The sequence below is a fragment of the Gorilla gorilla genome, chromosome 5, assembly GCF_029281585.2.
Source record: "Gorilla gorilla gorilla isolate KB3781 chromosome 5, NHGRI_mGorGor1-v2.1_pri, whole genome shotgun sequence".
Lineage (NCBI taxonomy): Eukaryota > Metazoa > Chordata > Mammalia > Primates > Hominidae > Gorilla > Gorilla gorilla.
Window position 1 is genome coordinate 187,386,769 of NC_073229.2, and position 23,564 is coordinate 187,410,332.

The following is a 23,564-nucleotide window of genomic DNA, read 5'->3' on the forward strand; positions in this document are numbered from 1 at the left end:
GCCCCAAAGAAGGCATATGCCTCCCAGGAACGTATGAACGTGCACTTCTGTAGCTTTCTTCTTAGAACCTTGGGCACCAATCTTTTTCAGCTGTTTTTATTTCTTTCATTTTATTTTTACGTGGATCTTTTCAGCAAACATTCTAGAGGCTTCTTGAATCCTATTCAGTATCATACTTGAGCCAAATGTTAACAAATTAACAAAAAGGCAGCAAATTATTAATGTGCTCTCAATGTGCATTGTATGTGGATGGGAGATTTAACTGTTAAGATCTAAAGGTCCATGATTTTAACCTCATTGCTCATTGATTCAGGACACGATGACATACTTCAGGTCATTAGGGGGATGGGTTAAGAAAGTCTTCCTGAAGTTCTAAAGAGCGTGCCCCTCTGGAGTGGGTGACAGCTGCATAGCTTGTCAGCCGTGCTCTGCCCGAATGCTGTTTTCACATGGCGTCTCTTCTTTCTTTACTTTCAGGTAGAAATTGAGAAGCTGGATTACCATCATTATCTGCCTCTGTTTTTTGATGGGCTTTGTGAAATGACATTTCCCTATGAGTTTTTTGCTCGGCAAGGAATCCACGACATGCTGGAACACGGTGGGAACAAGATCCTACCTGTCCTTCCACAGCTCATTATCCCGATAAAAAGTAAGTGAACAGGTGAAAAAGCATCACTCAGTTTATACGGTGTTGCTTTTTGACAACTTGCTAATTAAGCAATAAACCATAACAGACTGAGGTGATCCCCAGGTTTTGCAGGAATTTTCATAAATTGACTTAGGAGGCCAGACAACCCAAATCTCCAAAAATATATCCCATCATCAATATTTCACTATGGCTTAGCCACATAAATAAACCAAATTCCATGGGGTTTGTGCTAATTTAAAATGCCTCACAGTAATGACATAAGCATTAACATTAACTTACGCATCCAGAGGTCTTTACCCACTGCTGCTAACTTCCAAGTCTTTTTTTGTAAATGGCATCTCTAATTTTTAAATTATAAACACCGTTATGTTGAGTATATTTGAGGTAGTAGCATTCATAATTTTAAGGAAGGGAAGCCCAGCTGCATAGGTGAAAAGAAGAATGTTTTTAAATACCTGAAACTTTTAATCTACAATAGGTAAGCTGGGTGACTCTGGGGTAGCCGTGTGATTGGCTTTGTCTGTGAAATGAGATTGTCCTTCCTTTCTGCATGCACCTTGCTCACATCATCGCACGGCCCCTTGGACTAGTTGTCTAAGAACCTGAGGTTGTCCCATGTGACAGCCTTCTGGGGTTCCAGAACACTCTCTGGCCATTCTTACCTTGCTGCCAGTAGAGCCACCCTGATGGGCATGCCTGGCATCCACTGGTACAGGCTGAGGAAGAGGATGGCCTCTCCTCAAGTCAAGGTGGCAGGCCTGGCCCCTCTCACCCTCACCAGCACATCCCCTCCCCAACCCCAGAATTGCCCACCTGTCCTGCATTGCTACTGCTGCTACTGCTACTACTAATTAAAAGCAGAGGATCAGTGCCTCCTCTGAACACTCATTCTGCAGATGAGGGAGACCCTACCTTTTTCTCAGCCAGAGCTGCTCCAGGCACTTTCACCCCCCGGATCCAGGCCCAACTGCCCATGGCTTCGAGGGGTAAGGAGGCCTCTGCTCCCCCTGCCCTAAGTTCTACCTCATCTTCCACTCCAGGATGGACAGCTTCCCAAAATGATTGACAGGATGCTTAGCTAGTCTTCTAGGTTGGGGAACCCCACCCTCACTGGCTCAGGTGAGCTCTTGCCATGTGGTTTCATCAGAACGAGAACAAACTAGCTCAACATAGGGTCATCTCCCAGAGTCTGGATTATTTAATCTTATCAACGGTCACCATTTTTATTCATTCATTCGAATTTATCCATTCATTCGAATGTATCATGATCAAAATGCTAGATTTCCACAGTTCTGCTCTTACTGCTTGCATCAAATCAACTCTGAAACTCTCCCTCAGGTCTTTGAGGTCTCCGTAGAGATCTGTAACTGACCACACCACATTTCCACCAAGACAGACAGAGTGAAACCAAACCAAAGGACGGTGCTACCTGATGTGAAAGTAACACGGAGAGAAAAGAGACTCTGAAAAGGGGCTTATTAAATAGCAGCTTGCTTCCCTCATCCACAGCTGCAGGAAGGCGGGCTCCTTAAAGGCTGTCAGGGAGGGTGTAGCATCCTGAGCCACATTAAAACCTTTTCCAAAAGTAATTTCTTCTCTCAGATGGGGCACATTTTTGAATACATTAAATTGTACTTGAACTGCTACATTTCTAAAGGATGATATGTAGCTTTCTCTGATAAACAAGAAAGGCCCAGAATATTCTCTGCAGGAACGATCTGTTCTTTTCCTCTGGCAGAATAGCAGCAATATTCGGACATATATTCTCTTTTTTTTTTAAATCAGTGCTTCATGTTGGGATCACTGCCTTCTCAGGGGTCTCTCCCTCAGAGCCCACTAGAAGACACTGACAGGCAGAAAAGGAATTGCTAAGTAATATTTTGATTATGTTGTCTGCAATTAAAGCATACGACACTGGAGTTTTGCAGGCCAAGGTGAAGTGATTTTCAATTTTGTTTGATCTGTATTTTGAAGATACATAAATGAGTAAAGAGAGGAGTCATGTGACTAAATTTACAGTACACACATGCTAGAGGTCATCTGCCGATGAGCGAAAACGTTATCAAGAACTCAGTAAACATGATTTGTCAGGGAAAATTAACTAGATATGAATTTGATGATTTAGGTTCCTGAAGCAATGACAATTTATCTTGGTTGATGCCATTGCGTGGCTTTCAGCGCTTCTGCTATTCGATACTGATCCTGAGTGTAACTGCTCCTTCCTTCTCAATCTGTTTATGTCACTAAAAGCCAGACTTTTCTCAGGAAGAAATGCTGATTACTTATGTAAGGTCATGCACAGTTCCAGCACAGTGTGAAAAATATTATGTGCATAAAGAAAATGTTTGAGGAGGAATTCTGGAAGGAGGCTAACAGGATCTAGAAAAGGGCTGATGTACACAATTGACATAATGTATAACATCTCTGTGTATTTTATTTTCACACCATACCCAGTATAATTTTGACTCTATCCAGGGGCAAAAATTAACCTCACCATTACCAGCAAGCAGACTAGAAGTTTTTTTTTTTTAATTCTAACTAATATCTATGAAAACAAAGCAAAATGTATAAACTCACTGTGAGGCAGTGAGCTGGGATTAGCTGCCCTTGTATTTCTGGAAACTGGGTTGATTTCAACAAATTAGAAGGCTGATAATACTGGAATGAGAAATTGACACATTTAGTGGCTCTGGGGTTTCTAATATGATAACAAACAAGAATCCCCCGTTCTTTCTCCTACTGCTGCTTGGTTCAAGCCCCCAAGTTCTGGAATAACCCACACTGTGGGTCTCGGACACCTATTTCACTGATGTTGTTTTCTGGCACAACTACTGCTGCTCCCTTTTCCCTCCCACCTTTCTGATTTCCATCTTGAGTTATTTTGGGTCAGAAACTCCAAAATCATCAGGGTTGGTGATGGAGCATTGATTGCTGGGAGCAGCAGCAAAACCTCATAGGGGAGGCTGAGAAAAGAGCAGCCCTCTTACTTGTCTGGATCGGGGATTACAGATTCACATTTACTCCATCCAGTAGGAAAAGACAAATCCTTCTCAATCCATCAGAGTGAAACCAGGAGGCTAGTGTCTGGAATCTCCGCATATGAAATTCAGAAGGGGATTCTTCCGAAACAGCGGTCAAGAGGGCAGAGAGGGGCCAAGAGCAACCAGCAAACTCTAAGAATCTCTCTCCTCAATAAAAGTGAGAACAGTAGCAACACTGCAGCCACAGGGGGCCATGGGAAAAATCTCTACACACAGGGAAGGAAGTATTGTGCACAATCGGAGGAAAAGAATACCTCAACAACATCTGGCATAAGAACCAGAAGAAACTTGTAGAAACTTGTTTGACATCCTCAGGATTCAGGAAGACGTGGCCTCTGAGAAACAGAAGCAGAAATCCAGAAGAGGAGATTAGACTCAAATAAAAAGAAGTCCATTTTGAACAGGACAAGGCAAACTGAAAATGCCGTAGTAGAACTAAAATCTCCATAGAAGTATAGAGAATAATCAACTGCACAAGATCAATTATAAATGCAACGTTAAGGCGCTCTCTCAGAAAAGACAAGTGTATAAAAATAAGGCCAGAAAAGATATTACATTGGAGGACATAGAACACAAAAGAGTTAAAAGTTAGGTGTTCCCAAGAGGAACTATCAGAGCGACAGGAATAGCAACCATAATGGCAGAGGTGATTCGAAGAGATGTTCTAGGAGGAAAAATTATCTCTTATTATGCAGGTAGAAAATACTTGCAGCAATCTAAAGAAAATCAGTGAAAACAGACTCAGGTGGAGGCACAATTTGCCAAAAACTTTAAATTATAACATAAAGAAAAATCCTTCAAACGTCTGGACAGGGGAAAAAGCAATACACCAAGAAATAATACTAACTGAGGCTAAGATTTTTTGCAAGAGTAAATTCCAGACAACAGAGCACCTTTTATAGAATTGGGGAGAAACATCTTGGGCATGATTTTACCCCGGTCATGTGAAGAAAAACACTGTGGACGCAGTGACTGCAGTATCCCTCTGTCCTTCATCCAGAAGGTGACTGGGGCTGTGCTCCAGCTCACAGCAAGTAAAGCACAGTGAGAGTCCCCAAGTGAGGACAGTGTAGTGTGAAAAGCAGTCAGCATTAAACCTAGGGTTATGTCTAAATAGTGGAGGGAAAAGAGTTTCAAAGCCACATGAAGTGTTGAATCATAATTTTGCAGTAATGACTCTTAAAAATCCCAGGAAAACTGGGGTCTACACCCTCAAAGTCAATGCAGAAGATAAAGGTAGTTAAACAGAGTCTGTCTATTAAAAGGACAAAAGCTGAGTAGACAGCAAGGAAGGGCTAAGAACCAAAAGCACAAAATAGGATGAAGAATGTAACATCCAATAGATCAGCTACGAAAATTAACTTTAAAACTGAAAAAACAAAATCTGTATGTAAACTCTCTAAAAAACAAAATAATACTTAAATATGTTCAAAGATATATTGGAATAAATAAAAAAGCAGAAGTAGTGATTTTAATTTTAGAAAAGTAAAATTTAATTGTAAAGAGTTTTCAAGTGTATAAAGAGGATCAATTTATAATGATTAAAATATTCACAATAAAAATTTAATAGTCATGGCTCACTGTGTACTGCAAACTATGACATCATATTTGAGAAAGAATCAGCTGCTACTCATCGTTTTCACCCCGGAAGGAAGGTAGACTTCTTGACTGAGAGCTAAAAAGATCTCTGTCCTTCCTCCACTGCCTGACCTTTGACTTTAAGATCTAGGATCTTCACCAACCCAACTGAACAGCCTACCGGCCGCAGCACCGCTTCCCAAGCTTCAGTGTGCATCCGCGGACCTTGGTAAAATGCAGGCTCCAGATCAGCAGATGCGAACGGACCTGAGATGCTGCATCTCTGACAAGCCCGTGGTCGATGCTGATGCTGCCGGGCTGAGGCAAGGCCTGCTAGGGCACAGAGGATGCTTGGACGCCCCAGGCCCTGCCAAAGAGTCCTGGACGCAAGAGCCAGGTGTGGGACATGGGTGGGAGGGGAAGAGATGAATGCTAATTTTCTCCCTTGTATGTGGGATCAGGAGATACTGCATGTTCATAATGTGCATGATTAGAGAAACACAACTTTAAGATTTTAGGCCTTAAATGTAACCATTCATGGATTAAAATAGATAGTATGTCATATGAGGTATAAGTGAAAGAAAAAACACTTTCAGTAAGGCAATCTTTTTTTAAAGAAAGCCAAGGTAACTTGTAAAAAAATAGAAATACAACAAGAGGACAAAAGGAAAACCAAATAATCTGTTGTTTCCACAAAGGATTGGGAGAAATAATTCACTAGTCACAAGGAAAAAGTCTTGATTTGGAAACTCCTTTGAAAGACTGGTTGTAGCAGGGACTGCCAGTCACCTCATGTTGATTAGAATTTAACTCCCCTCCACAAACATACCTTCTTCCCCACTAATTTATGATCACATAAATACTGTTCACTGCAAGTCCCACATCTGCTATGATTACTTTTCTAATACAACTTGTTTTTCTCAGCATTGATAATTGCCTCTCATTTTGCATGCTTGATTTTTATATACTTCCTAATTTTCTTCAAGTATTACAAGATCTGTCAAAAGAATATTATTTTCGAAATGTTCAGAACATTAAATAACCCAGATTTATCTGACTTCATCTGAAATTAATTTTATTTCCCTTTCTGGAGACATTCACTCTTCCACCCTCCATCCATCCATTTGCTCCAATCTAGACCACATATTGTCTTGGCCTGACACTTCCTGTTACTCCTTTTTTATATTCAACCTCTTTCCTTAGCTCTTTGTCTTGTTTTCCTCATCACTGTTACAGTTCGCATCTTCTAGTAATTTCCGGGAAGCATATGAAAGGTATATTTTTTAGTTCTTGCATATCTGAAAATTCTATCATCAAGCTTGATTATGAGTTTGCTTTGTTGAAAACCCTTTTCATTCAGAACAGGGAGGTCATGTCTCTATCGCCTCCAGAGTCTTATGTTGCTTTGAAAATCTTGATGCATCTGAACTTCTAGTCATTTGCCTGTGACCTATTGGCCTCCAATCTCTGAACATTTTTGAATCTTTATCTCTGGTGATATGAAATTTTATGTGGATATACTTTAATGCTTTTTTTTAATCAATTTTCCCAGGAAATTTCAATTTAGAGACCTATGTCTTTCTGCACTAAAAAGTTTTTATGTGTTACTTCTTTAACAGTATCTTCTCTCTGTTTTCTCTTGGTTTTCTGATGTAATTCCAGCCAGTCATCTATAATGCCTCCCAGTGGATTCTCTTAGTTCTTTATCTTTTTGTTCATTTTTTCCTACTCTGTCGCTTAGTTCTATTTCCTGAGAAATGTCCTTAACTCTATCTTCCAAAATTGTGAATATTTCACTTTAGTTATTGTAACTTTCCTTTCCTCTCTGACTGTTCCTTTTTTATACTATTTGGTTCTTTTATGTTTATTCTCTTATCTCTCTGTGAATATTTATTATAGATTTGTAGCACTTTTCTTTGTTTGGGGTGGGGGTATTTAGCAGTTTCTTTTTGGCTTCCTGACTTATTATTTTTTTGACTTATTCAGTAAAAATAAATTTTCCCTTTGCTACCATTTCGGACTTTCTTTATCCTGCCTATAGATTAACAGGTATACTGGCTAAGATACTGGCTAAGAGCATAGCCTGGAATCAGACTCACCAACTGACCAACAAGGCAGTACCTCTATGACTCTGCAAGAATCTCAGCATTACTGGGCTTGCAGTGCTCCCAATGCAGATACAGCTTAGACAACAATACCCAAGTCCTTTCGAATATCTGAAAAGCCTTCCAAAACAGGATAGCTATAAATAAGCCCAGACTGTGAAGACCACAATACCTAACTTTTCAATGCCCAGACATCAAGCATCAAGACCATCCAGGAAAACATGAACTCACCAAAAAAAAAAAAACCTAAGTTAGCTACCAGGTACCAATCTTGGAGAAATAGAGATATGTGACTTTTCAGACAAGGAATTCAAAATAGCTGTGTTGAGGAAATTCAAAGATATTCAAGAAGACACAGAGAAGAAATTTAGGATTCTATTAGATAAATTTAACAAACAGATCAAAATAAAAAGAACCAAGCAGAAATTTTGGAGTTGAAAAAATGCAATGACATACTGAAGAATGCATCAGAGTCTTTTAATAGCAGAATTGATCATGCCGAAGAAAGAATTAACTGAGCTTGAAGACAAGCTATTGGAAAACACACACTCAGGAGAGACAAAAGAAAAAAGAATATAAAATAATGAAGCACACTTACGGGATCTAGAAAATAGCCCCAAAGCGGAAAATCTAAGAGTAATTGGCCTTAAAAAGAAGGCAGAGAAAGAGATGGGGTATAAAGTTTATGCAAAAGGATAATAACAGAGAACTCCCCAAATCTAGAGAAAAATATTAATATCCGAGTACAAGATGGTTATAAAACACCAACCAGATTTAAGCCAAAGAAGACTACCTCAAGACATTTAATAATTAAACTCCCAAAGGTTAAGGATAAAGAAAGAATCCTAAAAGCAGCAAGAGAAAATAAACAAATAACATTCAATGGAGCCCTAATACATCTGGCAGTAGACTATTCAGTAGAAACCTTACAGGCCAGGAGAGGGTGTCATGACATATTTACAGTGCTGAAGGAAAAAACTTTTAACCTGGAATATATCCAGCAAAAATATCCTTCAAATATGAGGGAGAAGTGAAGACTTTCCCACAAAAACAGAAGCTGAGGGATTTCATCAGCACAAGACCTGTCCTACAAGAAATGCTAAAGGGAGTACTTCAATCAGAAAGAAGAGGATGTTAACGAGCAATAAGAAATCATCTGAAGGAACAGAACTCACGGGTAATAGTAAGTACACAGAAAAATAGAATATTATAGCACTGTTATTATGGTGTACAAACTACACTTAAGTAGAAACACTAAATGATGAACCAATCAAAAAAACTACAACAACTTTTCAAGACATAGACAGTACAATAAAATATAAATAGAAAAAAAAGTTAAAAAGCAGGGGGACAAAGTTAAGATGCGGGTTTTGATTAGTTTTCGTTTTGCCCATTCATTTATGCAAACAGTATTATCAGCTTAAAATAATGAGTTATGAGATAGTATTTGCAAGTCTCATGGTAACTCAAATAAAAAAAATACAATGGATATACATAAAATAAAAAGCAAGAAATCAAATCATATCACCAGAGAAAATCACCTTCCTTCACCAAGAGGAAGAGAGGAAGGAAGGAAAGAAGCAATAGAAGATCACAAAACAACCACAAAACCAAAATATCAAAATGACCATAGTGAGTATTTACTTATCAATAATAACATTGAATGTAAATGCACAAAAATCTCCAATCAAAAGGCACAGAGTAGCTGAATTGATTAAAAAAAAAAAAGACCTAATGTTCTGTTACAAAAAACACACTTCACTTATGAAGACACACGTAGACTGAAAATAAAGAGATGGAAAAAGATATTCCATGCCAATGGAAACCAAAAAAGAGCAGAAGTTGCTATACTTATATCAGACAAAATAGATTTCAAGTCATAAACTATAAGAAGAAACAAAGATATAATGATAAAGGGGTCGATTCAGCAAGAGGATATAACAGTTGTAAATATGTAAGCACCCAATACTGGAGCACCCAGATAGGTAAAGCAAATACTATTAGAGCTAAAGAGAGAGACAGACCACAATACGATAATACCTGGAGACTTCAACACCCCACTTTCTGCATTGGACAGATCTTCCAGACAGAAAATCAACAAAGAAACATTGACTTAATCTGTACTATAGACCAAATGAATCTAGTGGATATTTACAGAACATTTCATCCAATGGCTGCAGAATACACATTCTTTTCATCAACATTGGATCATTCTCAAGGATAGACCATATGTTAGGTCACAAAACAACTCTTAAAACATTCAAAAAAATTCAAATAATATCAAGCATCTTCTTGAACTACAATGGACTAAAACTAGAAATCAATAGGAGAAACTTTGGAAACTATACAAATGCATGGAAATTAAACAATATGCTCCTGAATGACCTGTGGATCACTGAAGAAATTAAGAAGGAAATTGAAAATTTTCTTGAAACAAGTGATAATGGATACACAACATACAGCAAAAACATGAGATACAGCAAAAACATGACTAAGAGGGAAATGTATAGCTGTAAGTGGCTACATCAAAAAAGAAAAACTTGAAATAAATAACCTAACAATGCATCTTAAAGAACTAGAAAAGTAAGAGTAAACCAAACCCAAAATTAGTAGGAGAAAAGAAATAATAAAGACCAGATCTAAGTTAGAAAAAAAAAAAAGACCCAAATAAATAAAATCAGAGATAAAAAAGGGAACATTACAACTGATACCACTGAAATTCAAAGGATCATTGGTGGGTACAATAAGCAACTATATGCCAATAAATTGGAAAATCTAGAGGAAACTGACAAATTCCTAAACACATAAAAACCTACCTAGGTTGAATCATAAAGAAATCCAAAACCCAAATAGACCAATAACAAGTAATGTAGACAAAGCATAATAAAAAGTCTCCCAGCAAAGAAAATCCCAGGACTCAATGGCTTCACTCTTGAATTCTACCAGACATTTCAAGAAGAACTAATACCAATCCTACTCAAACTATTCCCAAAAAAAATAAAGGAGAAGAGAATACTTCCAAGTTCATTCTATAAGGCCAGTATTATCCTGATACCAAAACCAGACAAAGACACATTAAAAAAAAAAGAGAAAACCCAAGCTAATATCACTAATAAATATTGATGGAAAATCCTCAACAAAATACTAGCAAACTGAATTCAACAATACATTAAAAAGATCATTCATCATGACCAAGTGAGATTTATCCCAGGGATGCAAGGATGTTACAATATATGCAAAGCAATCAATGTTATACAGCATGTCAACATCATCAACATATGAATGAAGGACAAAAAGCCTATGATCCTTTCAATTTGTCCTGAAAAATAAAAACAAACGTTTAACATCCCTTCATGATGAAAACCCCTCAAAAAACTGACTATCAAAGGAATATACCTCAACATAATAAAAGCCATGTATGACAGACTCACAGCTAGTATCACACTGAATGGAGAAAAACTGAAAGCCTTTCCTCCTAAAATCAGGAACACAACAGAGCGCCCACTTTCACCACTGTTATTCAACTTAGTACTGGAAGTCTTAGCTAGGGCAATCAGACAAGAGAAAGAGATAAAGGGGATCCAAATGGGAAAAGAAGAAGTCAAATTATCCTTGTTTGCAGATGATATCATCTTATATTTTGAAAAACCTAAAGACTCCACCAAAAAACTATTAGATCTAATAAACAAATTCGTAAAGTAGCAGGATACGAAATCAACAAACAAAAATCATTAGCATTTCCATATACCAAGAGTGAACAAACTGAAAAAGAAATTTTACAAGGTAGTCCCATTTACAATAGCCACAGATAAAACTAAGTACCTAAGAATTAACTTAACCAAAGAAGTGAAAGATCTCTACAATAAAAACTTAAAACATTGATGCAAGAAATTGAAGAGGACACCAAAAAAATGTGAAGATATTTTATGTTCATGAATTGGAAGAATCGATTTTATTAAAATGTCCATACTACCCAAAGCAATCTACAGATTTAATGCAATCTCTATAAAAATACCTATGACATTCTTCACAGAAACAGAAAAAAACAATTTTAGAATTGTCAAAGCTATCCAAAGCAAAAAGAATAAAGCTGGAGGAATCACATCATCTGACTTCAAATTATACTACAGTATGGCATAAAAAACAGAAGCACAGACCAGTGGCACAGCATAGATAAGAGAGAAGTCAGAAATAAGTCCATACATCTACAGTGAACTCATTTTTGACAAAGGTGCCAAGAACATACACTGGGAAAAGAAAATCTCTTCAATAAGTGCTGGGAAACCTGAATATCCATATGCACAAGAATGAAGCTAGACCCCCATCTCTCACCATATACAAAAATCAAATCAAAGTGGATTAAAGGCTTAAATCTAAGACCTCAAACTATGAAACTACTACAAGAAAACTATTGGGGAAAATCTCCAGGACATTGGTCTGGGCAAAAATTTCTTGAACAATACCCGACAAGCACAGGCAACCAAAGCAAAAATGGACAAATGGGATCGCATCAAGTTATAAACCTTTTGCATAGCAAAGGAAACAATCAACAAAGTGAGGAGACATCTCACAGAATGGGAGAAAATAATTGCACACTATCCATCTGACAAGGGATTAACAGCTAGAATGTATTAGGAGCTCAAACAACTCCTTATGAATAAAATCTAATAATCCAATTTTAAAATAAGCAAAATATCTGAATAGACATTTCTCAAAAGAAGACATGCAAATAGCAAATAAGCATATGAAAAGTTCTTGACATAATTGATCGTCAGAGAAATGCAAATCAAAACTACAATGAGATATCTTATCCCAGTTGAAATGGCTTTTATCCAAAAGACAGGCAATAGCAAATGTTGGTGAGGAAAAGGGAACCCTCATATGCCGTTGGTGAGAATGTACATTAGTACAACCACTATGGAGGACAATTTGGAGGTTCCTCAAAAAACTAAAAGAGAGCTACCATGCAATCCAGCAAGCCCACTCCTAGGTATATACTCAAAAGAAAGGAAATCAGTATATCAAAGAAATATCTGCACTCGCGTATTTATTGCAGCACTATTCACAATAACCAAGATTTGGAAGCAACCTAAGTGTCCATCAACAGATGAATGGATAAAAAAAATACGGTACATAAACACAATGGAGTGCTATTTAGTCATAAAAAAGAATGAGATCCTGCCATTTGCAACAACATGGATGGAACTGGAGGTCATTATGTTAAGTGAAATAAGCCAGGTGCAAAAAGATGAACTTCACATGTTCTTACTTATTTTGGGGTGCTCAAAATTAAAACAATTTAACTCATGGAGATAGAGAGTAGAAGGATGGTTACCAGATGCGAGGGGAGTAAGCGGGGATGGTTAGAAGGTACAAAAAATAGTTAGAAATAGTACGACCTAGTATTTGCTAGCAAAACAGGGTGACTATAGTTGAAAACGATTTAATCGTTCATTTTAAAATAACTCAAAGAGCATAATTGGATTATTAGTAACACAAAGAATAAATGCTGGAAGTGATGAATACCTCATTTACCCTGATGCGATTATTACACATTGCATGCCTGTAACAAAATACATATTGTAACCTATAAATATATACACCTACTATGTACCTACAAAAAATAAAGCAAAAATAAATTAAAATCCATGCAGAAAACCACCATACAATTAAGAGAACCAAAACCCAAATGTTGGTTGGTTCCTTTAAATTACCAATAACATTGATAAATATTTGGTAAACTTAGAATTAAAAAAACTAATTAGCCAGATGTGGTGATGCCGCCTGTAGTCCCAGCTACTAGAGTGGGAGGCTGAGGTGGGAGGATCGCATGAGCCCAGGAGCTCAGTGTTACAGTGGGCTGTGACTGGGCACTGCACTCCCGCCTGGGTCACAGAGTGAGACCCTGTCTCAAAAAGTATATATATATAAATAAATTTAAAATGAGAGAAGACAGAAATAACCAATATCAGAAATAAAAAAGGAAGTGTCACACAAATCCTACAGACATTGAAAATATCATGATAGGATATTAAGAACAACTTATCCCTAAAACTTTGAATTTTTCATGAAATGATCAAGGTGGAAAATATAACTTACCAAAACTGACACCTGAAAAATAGAAAATAAGTTAAAATACAAACACTAATACAACAAATGAAGAAATTAAGTCAGTAATTAAAATCCCCCACACAACAATAGCTCAAGGCTCACATAGCTTCACTGGTTAGTTGTACCAAACAGCTAAAGAAAAAAATAATTGTCATTTTGTACAAATTTTTCCAGACAATAAAACTGGAGAATACACACTTCAACTCATTTCATAAAGCTAGCATAACCTTGATACCAATATTCATGGATATTATAAGAAAGGAAACTTCCAGGACAATCTCACTCATAAACATCAATGAAAATTTATTAAACAATATAACTAACAAATAGAATCCATCAATATATAAAAAATGATAATACCTCATGACAAAGTTGGTTTTATTTCAGGAGTATAAGACTGGCTTAACACTAGAAAAATCAATCAAGCCAATTGACAACATTAATGAATTAAAAAATGATTATTTAATAAATGGTGAAAAAGCATTTGATAACATTTAACATTCATTCATGTATTTAAAACAAACTGAGAATAGAAAGGAATTCCCTTAATCTGATACAGGGAATTTTATCAATCAGAATAAACTAGGTTACATTTCAATAACAACCAATCGCAAAAATCTTAGGGGCTTAAAACAATAAATTACTTAAAACATGAACAATATAGATTTCTGACTGTGCAACCTGTCTGTTGCAGGTTAGCAGCAAGGTTCTGTTCATTGTCATTGCTTAGGGACCCAGCCTGATAGTTGTTGCTGGTTCAGTACCACAGGAAACAAGAGCTCAGAAGGTCCACCCTGGAAGGGGCACATTTCACTTCTACTCACTATTCATTGGCCAGACATAGTCTAGGGCCCATCCAACCTTAACAGGGCCACACCGTGCAACCCTACAAGGGCATTATGAATACATTTTAGAGCCCCTGGATTCTGTTATCTTCCTCTGAAGAGTGTTGATTCTAATTCTGGCAGACAATTAATTGGACAGAGACTCCAAACCTTGTCTTCTCTGTGGTGGACAACAGCTGAAGTTCTTTCATTTTCAGTTTTTTCATCTTGCAGCTTTTGCTCGCCATCTGGGACTACTGGGAATCTCCCCATGTGTGTAATTCTAAGAGGTCAGCTAAGGCAGAGCTTACATGCAAATTTCAGTTTACGCCCTCTGCGAGGCCCTCGCTTCCAAGATCCCCTCTTCCAATTTTCTACCTGCTCTTCCAGCCCAGAACTCTCTCTCCAAGTCAGTTTACCTGCTTTCTGCTGCCCCAGGCCACACAACTTAGCTCGTAGGGAAAAAGCTTTCAACTCACCTTATCAGGTGCATTTCCAAATTTTAAGGGCAGACTCCTCTCCAAAGTTGGCCTACTTTAAATTCTTTGGCATGACTTTCAAGGATTCCCACTATCTGGCTGAAAATTTTGGTTTTGACTTTATTTCTTACTATTTCACTTCATTCACCCTGTGCTCTAGCCAAACCGATTGTGCCGTAGAACTTGCCTTGCACTTTTCTAATTCTGTGTCTTCGCTCATTTTTCAGAATGCCCATTCTCACATCCCCAGATGCCTAAACATTAAGTGACCTTCGAAGTCCAGCTCCAATATGAATTGTTCTGTAAAGCCTCTTCTGATTCACCTCTCTACTCCCTACCTTCAACTCCAGTCCTATCCCCACTCTGCCTTCCCTCCCCGACATAACTTTATAGCTCCTCTCTTATGTCACTTAGAACATAATGTTAGAAAGTAATACATCCCCACAGCATCTAATGTCCTGGCTAGTACACAAGAGATGCATCAAAATATTTGCAAGATTAATTTAATAAGGTACATAACTGCTGTCTGTACTGAAATCTGTATAGGTGCCGTAATCAAAAGCATGAAGTGGCCATTTGGGCCTGCCACTGTACCATATATTTTATAAAAACTGTCGCATAAGACTCTCTCATATGAAACAACAAATGAAGGGTATAATGATATAGTGCTTTCCATTTATTGGGAGAATTATTTAAGTGGTGAGAGTACATTTCTGTTGATTCATCTACATTCTCTCACGTGATTCTATCATAAGCAGCAACATACTTTTGTGAGATGGCCTACTAGGAGGAGAGGTGACCCTGGTTGCTAAAGAATTATGGAAATATCACTGCTTTACAAATAGACGGGCCATAACATGGTGGCTTCATTAGGAGAGCTCTAACGAGGTGAGGTCATCTGGCAGTAAAGGGCAGGCGTGCACAGACACAGCAGAAGAAACCTGAGCAAGAACATTTTACCAAGCAAAATATCCTGTTAAGGAAAACCTAGTGGGGAAAAACACCACCGAGTAAGAATGAAATATGAGAATCCATATCACAGTACAAAAATTACTTTGAGAATTCTATTTACTAAGAAAGAAGCAAGTACAATTGAAATGCATTACCCTTTACTCATGATCTAATAATTTTACTTATCTTGACATTTTCCAAATAAATTATTCTGAACGTGATCATAATTATTTTAAAAGTAATGATTTTTAATTTTGGAAAAACAAGTCTAATCTGTTTAAAAAATATTAAAAAGAGGTGTCTGACTTAGGATTATTTTGGTTACCAGATACAGAAAGAAAGTGGTTTCAAATTGTCTTAGACAGTAAAGTTTGCCTGGTCACTCGCCAGAGGAAGGAATCAACATCAGGCCTTGCCCTGTATGAACAGGGGAATGAGGAAGGGTGATCCAGCACCCACGATGGAGGCGGCAGAGATGGAGAGAATGGACAGCTTAGCTGTCCCTGCCAGCAAGGCACAGTATGTTTAAAGAGAGAACCAGCTAGATGCATTTTCAAGCCGAATCCGCCATGCATTAACTGTCCCTTTCCCACTCTCAAATAAATAAATGAACAAACCAATTCTATCACTCTTCTAGTGTAATGTGATGTTGAGGGGCAAAAGCTCTGAAGTCAGACTACCTCATCAAAATTGCAACTCTACCGCATAACTGCTATCGTCCAAGTTAACTACCTGGAGACTCAGGAGCCTAACTTATAAAATTGGGGCAATAGGACCGGGCACAGTGGCTCACACCTGTAATCCCAGCACTCTGGGAGGCCAAGGCAGGTGGGTCACCTGAGGTCAGAAGTTCAAAACCAGCCTGGTCAACATGGTGAAACCCTTTCTCTACTAAAAAGATACAAAAATTAGCCAGGCATGGTGGCGGGTGCCTGTAATCCCAGCTACTTGGGAGGCTGAGGCAGGAGAATCACTTGAACCTGGGAGACGGAGGTTGCAGTGAGCTGCACTGCGCTCCAGCCTGGGCAACAAGAGCAAAACTTAGTCTCAAAAAAAAGTGGGGGGGAGGGGGGCAATAATGATAATGACATCCAACTTATTGGGCTATTTCAGTGATTAAATGAGCTAATACGTAAGGTTATAAATGTTATCATTGTCATCATTAGCATCGTCATCATTATCATCATCATCATCATTCTCTGCCTAAATTACGGCAACATTTTTTAGTCACCCGGGCTAGAGCCTCAGACTGAGAATCTTCACTCCTGCTCCCATGTGGAGGCTGAGCTGTAGTCAGGACTAGCACTACCGCAGTGCCCCGCTTGCTCTTCAAAAGGTGCCGTGAAACCCCACTTCATCACTATTACTAGTGGCTTATTCCTTAAGCCACCAAAGCACAGGACACAGCAGGTGTCTCGACTGCCTGCTCAAAGTCCACGCTAGATTCTATGTTTGCTGTGCCGCTTTGAACATTTCTCATGAGCACACGCCAAGTTGGCTGTACACCAGTATCCCATGCCTGTGGGTACGCTGGGAGGGTGAGGGGCCTGAACATGCTGAGTGCAGACCGGATCCCAGCTTGCTACTAACTAGCTGTGTGATCTCAGGCCACCTGACTCTTTTAACTGTCCCAGAGCATTAGAAAACTGATTGCCCACAGACATTGTAAGGAGTAATGAGATTATACAAATAGAACATTTAGCATGGTGCCCGATCAAGAATAAATTATTTTTATATCCTTGGTTTTCCTTCATGGTCATGTCTCTGCAGACTTCTAAATTGGGGTCATCAAAAAAATTGATAGATTTGGATTCTATAACATTCATCCAAGTTACAGTAAAAACTTTAGATGGAAACTGGACTCGGTCAAATATAGATACATGAGGTATCCCACTCAGGGCTGTACAGGCTGGTACCAAATCATTAGTGCATATTACTTGGATACAATTGTTCACAGAGTTAAAAAAAAAAAAAAAAAAGAAAGAAAGAAAGAAAAAGCCTAATTTTTCAACCATTCCTGTGTCCTCCCTATAAGGAAAACCATAGAGGCCTTGCCAGATGCTTTGCTGATACAGTTTATTTATTATCTCCTTTATGAGGAAACATATTAGAATACATGAGGTTAGCTTGGCTGGCCTTATTCCAGAGAGCTCACTCTGACTCCTGGTAACAACTGCTATTTTCCTAGGAGCTCCCGAATCACCTGCTTAAATAATCAGTCCTAGAATCACAGCAGTTATTGATGTCAGGCTTAGCAGTGTGTAGTTAGTTTTCAAACTCCTTCTTGGAAATTGGTCTCTTTACCCGTCTTGTATTTTGTGCACATCTCTTGTCTTGTTTTGTGAAGAGCCTGTGCACATTGTATCTTTCTTTACACTCCACTACTTCTACTGTCTAAACCCTGTGGAAATGTAGACACCTTTTCTCAACCAGAAGAAGAAATGTAGCAGTCATTCTTTTTTTTTTTTTTTTTTGAGATGGAGTCTCACTCTGTCGCCCAGGCTGGAGTGCAGTGGCACGGTCTTGGCTCACTGCAACCTCCGCCTCCCGGGTTCATTCCATTCTCCTGCCTCAGCCTCCCTTAGTAGCTGAAACTATAGGCACCCACCACCACGCCTGGCTAATTTTTTGTATTTTTAGTAGAGACGGGGTTTCACCGTGTTAGCCAGGATGGTCTCGATCTGGTGACCTTGTGATCTGCCCGCCTCAGCCTCCCAAAGTGCTGGGATTACAGGCTTGAGCCACTGTGCCCGGCCCTAGTCATTCTTAGAAGTAGTGGTGCATGATGCAGCATTCTCTTGGTTTTTACTCTGAAAATGGTGCTAACTCCTTCCTTTGGTCACCCTTTCAGTTTTCACCCCAATCTTTGCAGATGAACTGAGACACAATTTAGGTACAGAAGAGCAAGGAACTCCAAAGACACAAACCTGCCCCGCCTCTGACAGTGCCACGGTGCTGATGGGTTTACTCTCAGTTTCTGTGAGACGTGCTCATACGTGTGTAAGCAAGTGCAGGCCCAACCTGAGCAACAAAACTAAAAAGGAGTATGTTGGATGACATGATGCTTCAGGTTTCATTCTCGGTGTCTGGAATATGGGGAGTGTCAAATAGATCATGCTAGGGACTGCATCATGGAGACCATTTTGGTAACTGAATACTTTCATTTACTCAAACAGATAGCATGAATTATGTATCTACATTTAAAACAAAGTATGTCATGGAGAGAATGGCCAAACACTTTCAACAAATACTAAATTATATTCTACAGCCGTGAAAGAATATATTTTGATCTATTGAAAAATTGAAAAAGAGTCAGCCACTTGTAATGGCAAAACTTTGATGGAAAATCTGAGCTTTACATAAAGATAGTTGCATAAATGCTATGGTATTTATATATTTTACATATTCTATATGTGTTGAGAGAAAAATCAATATTTTTTGTATGACATTTACTTCAAGTAGGAGAAACTTGAAAACAATGAATTAAAGAAAAAAAATGTAATCCTTATTATAGGCTTACCCCATGTCCATAATAGCTGATCTAAATCGATCATACTTTAATTGCCTAGGAATATGATAAATCAGGCTGTGTCATATTTACTTGTATAGCAATTGAGCTCTGTTATGGAAGGAGAAGAATTTCTACAATTTTGAAATCTAAATTTGGTTTGAAAATATATTTTGAATTCATTCTACTCTATAAAATAGAAAATTATATGGTTGGCACTCCTGAACTAGCAAAATTTATATCCATTGTAATCTAATTCAACTAACGCTATAATGGGCCCAAAACATAAAATATTCATTAAATATTTTAACTTCAGAAAAAATAATAAAATTCTATGAGACACTATAATAGACAAATTCATGAAGACGAAAGGTAGATTATCAGGGACTACAGCAGGGGCATGGGGAGTCTTTGCTTAATGGCTACAGAGTTGTGGGTGATGAAGAATTTTTAGAAAAAGATAATGGTGAGACTTGCACAACATTGTAAATGTAATTAATGCCACTAAATTGTATACTTTAAAAAGGTGAAAAGGCATGGTGGCTCACGCCTGTTAATCCCAACACTTTGGAAGGCCAAGGAGGGCAGATCACTTGAACCCAGAAGTTTGAGACTAGCTTCGGCAACATAGTGAGACCCCATCTCTACAAATATAAAAAAATTAGCCAGGCGTGGTGGTGCGTGCCTGAGTTCCAGCTACTCAGGAGGCTGAGGTGACAGGATCACTTAAGCCCAGGTGGATTAAGCTATAGTGAGCTATGATCACACCACTGCACTCCAGCTAGGGTGACAGAGTAAAACCCTGTCTCAGAAAAAAAAGTGAGGGGCAGTAAATGCCATATTTTATGTTACATATATTTTACCCACTAAACAAAATAAGGTATTAAAATACATAAGAATGATTAAAAAAAACTAACATGCCTGCTCTCAGCACTATAATGCTATATATTTTCTTTTAGAAATTCTAGCCTCTGTCACCTGACCAAAAAAGGAGAGATAAATATTAGAAAGCAAACACAAATTTAACAATATTTTTGGTAATATCATTACATATAAAATCCAACTTAATTCACTCAAAAACAATTAGATCCAGTAAGGGAATTAAATAAGTTAGCCCGTTAACAAAGTAAGTATATAAAAGTCATATACTTTTGTGTGTATATTATCAATAACCTTTAGGAAGAATATTGGGATTAAATAATTTTACACAAATAACAACAAAATATAGAATTTCTGTGAGTATATCTAACAAAATTTGCAGGATCTATGTGAAAAAATACTATAAAACTTTTCCAAGGAACTTAAAGACAAAAAAATTGAAGACCTATCATGTTCCTAATGGAAGGATTCAGTAGTAAAGATGGCAATTGTCTGCCAAATTATTCTCTAATTTTACCAAAGGGCCAAGCACATTTTCAATTTCAACTAATTATCTTAAAGTTTGTCTCAAAAAATAAAGGGTTAAAAATAATCGAGAGAATATTGAGAAAGAACAATGAGAAATGGATTGAATTCTGATCTATTAAAACACAAAGTTACAATCATGAAGAATAATATGTAATAACAAAAGAAAAATATGCACTGTATATTGATATTTTTTTAGAAAGCAGATTTTAAAAGCGCTTATCTTTTAGTGGAACGTATGTCTATGGAAAAGATAGTCCCTTCTGTTAGCATCTCAGTACACAAGTTTCTAGTATTTAGGCAGTTTACATTCCATTTTATAAAATGAAGTCCGAGTGCAAATATGCTTTATAGTTTACTCTTTAGTCACTTGTGTCTTAAACATTTTCCTATTTTAAACTATTTTTTCTATTAGGTGACTAATAATTTTATAGTTTTTCATTGTGTGGATATACTATAGTTTACTTAAACAATTTGTTGTTCTTGGAACATTTAGATTGTTTCTAATCATCAATAATACTGGGCTTAGCATTCTTTCCTACAATGCTTTGTGCACATTTGCCTAAATCCTTGGACTAACTACCCAGAAGTGAAACTGCTAGGTTAGCTGTTTTATGCATTTTTATGGCTTTTAGGTTTATTGCCAAACTGCTCTGTAGAAAGGTTGGAATCGTTTATAACATGGTGTCTATCAGGGCGTCTCCTCTTTTCTCTTTTCTCAAACCTGTTTCCACACTGACAGTGTTAAATTGTCAACAACTTTGTGTTAAGATGATATTAAAAATTACCAATGAAGTTTGTGAAAGGAAAGTATCTTGGGCCCCCAAAATCACTCAGGAAAAGTCAAGCTGGAAACTGCTTAAGGCAAACCTGCCTCCCATTCTATCAAAGTCACTCCTCTGCTCACTGAGATAGATGCAAATCTGATTTGCCTCCTTTGGAGAGGCTCATCTGAAACTCAAAAGAATGTTAACTGTTTGTGTATCACCTCTCTGTGACCTGGAAGCTCCCTCCCCGCTTCCAGTCTTCCTGCTTTTGCTTTAAGTTGTCCTGCCTTTCCAGACCAAACCAATGTATATCTTACATATATTGACTGATGTCTCATGTCTCCATATAATGTATAAAACCAAGCTGTGTCCCAACTACCTTGGGTACATGTCAGGACGTCCTGAGGCTGTGTCACGGGCGTGTCCTCAACCTTGGCAAAATAAACTTCCTAAATTAACTGAGACCTGTCTCAGATTTTCTGGGTTTCACAAGTTGAACATTCCAGAATAGTAAATGTTCATTTTTATGTATTAATTTGTGTATTGTCTGTTTATGTGCCGTGCCCATTTTTTTAATTGGAAGATTCAATCCTTTACTGGGTTGTGATAGCTATTTGTATGTTAAAGCTATTTACATTTAAAGCATATGTCAAAAATATTTTTTAGAATTTTGTTTGCTTTTGCCTTTTGTTTGGTGTGTCTTGTTTTAAAAGAAGAAGCAGAAATGTTTCCTTTTTTCCTGATACCACAATAGTGAATGACATCTAATAGTAGAAAAAGTTCTCACTTTGCAAAAAAAATCATAAAATAGTGGATTTTATGCCTGAGAAAATTGTACATGTAGCATATAACCATTTAAGATAAATAACTTTTACCACCCTTGACTTTAAATTATTTTTTCCTTATTCTTCAGCAATTTCTCCATATCTGAAGCCTCTACCTTGTTTATTATACCTAAAGCCAGTAAGCAGTACAATAGAAATCCAATTTTCTGAATAGAAAGGTTCCATTTGTTGATCTATAATGTCAGTAGACTCCTCATGTTAGAACCTTTTCAAAACCTTAAATCTTGAGTTCAAAGTCCTCACTTATGTCTTGACAATAGCTTTCAGGCCCATCAACAAAAGAATAAACACATTTCTTCTCTTTCAAGCTACAAAATCATATTCTCTTTATACCTGTTAGCATACTTTTTCAAAGGAAAAGAACTTTGTTTCAAAAAAAAAATCTTTTTGCTTTAATTCCACTGTGACAGTAAGAACAAAAAGACTTCCGACTTCATGGTGTATCTTAATTCCCTGAGAATGAAGAGGAGAAATAGAGGAACTGAAGAGAAAATGGGCAGTGTAAGAAATCCCTGCTGGATGAAGTTAAGAGGCTTTTAAATAGTGCATATCCTGGCTTTGTTTCACAGCTACTGCAGACGTTTTAGAGCCATTACCTGTCCATTGAGGAGGACTTAGAGCTCCATTTTAGATGCCATTACGCGTAACAGTTCAGGCATTTTACTTCTTGGTCACTGTCAATCCAATAACGTTTATCACAACCATGTTAATTCAGGCAAGGTTTCCTAATAGCTAATATCTAATCTATGTCCTAATAGTTAATATCATTATCCATTGTGAGAGAGATTATTAATGCATGCCCAAATGATCAATTAGGTATAGACATGGACATAAACCTAATACAAATTTAATGTTAGTGTTACTCATATATCTCATATATACATATGTATATATACATATATACATATACATAAATTTACTCCTTGATACCACTATATTCTACAGGGCAAACTTCTTCTCTCACATTGGCAGTAGATCAGCATACCCAGGCTGTTTTATTGCAACTTTCGGCGGGCACACACTGAAAGAACAACACTGGGATAAGCCAGCATTCAGTGACCACAACGGTCACCAAAACCTTTTCTGCAATTACCACATTCAGGTAGTAATCGCTTTGTTACCTTCCATAGGCTCTCCTACTTATGACTTCATAGTGTCAACAGAACAGCTTTTTTTAAAACACAAAAACAAAACCTATGAAATGGAGTGAGGACTGTATGTGCTCAGTCATACATTTCTTTTAATATATACAGAAATGCAAACAACACACCCATGTGATTCTGTTCTGTGTCTAATCCTTCC

At 37.5% G+C, this 23,564-nt stretch overlaps 1 protein-coding gene across 10 annotated transcripts in view; it reads left to right on the top strand.

Moving 5' to 3' along the window:
- The window catches only part of PACRG (parkin coregulated), a 576,157-nt gene that overhangs the window by 323,193 nt on the left and 229,400 nt on the right, over positions 1–23,564 (top strand). For all 10 annotated transcript variants that reach the window (XM_019029891.4, XM_055391409.2, XM_055391414.2 and 7 more), the window contains one exon: positions 478–649. In XM_019029891.4, the coding sequence (XP_018885436.1) occupies positions 478–649 (172 nt within the window). The remainder of the gene's footprint in view (positions 1–477; positions 650–23,564) is intronic.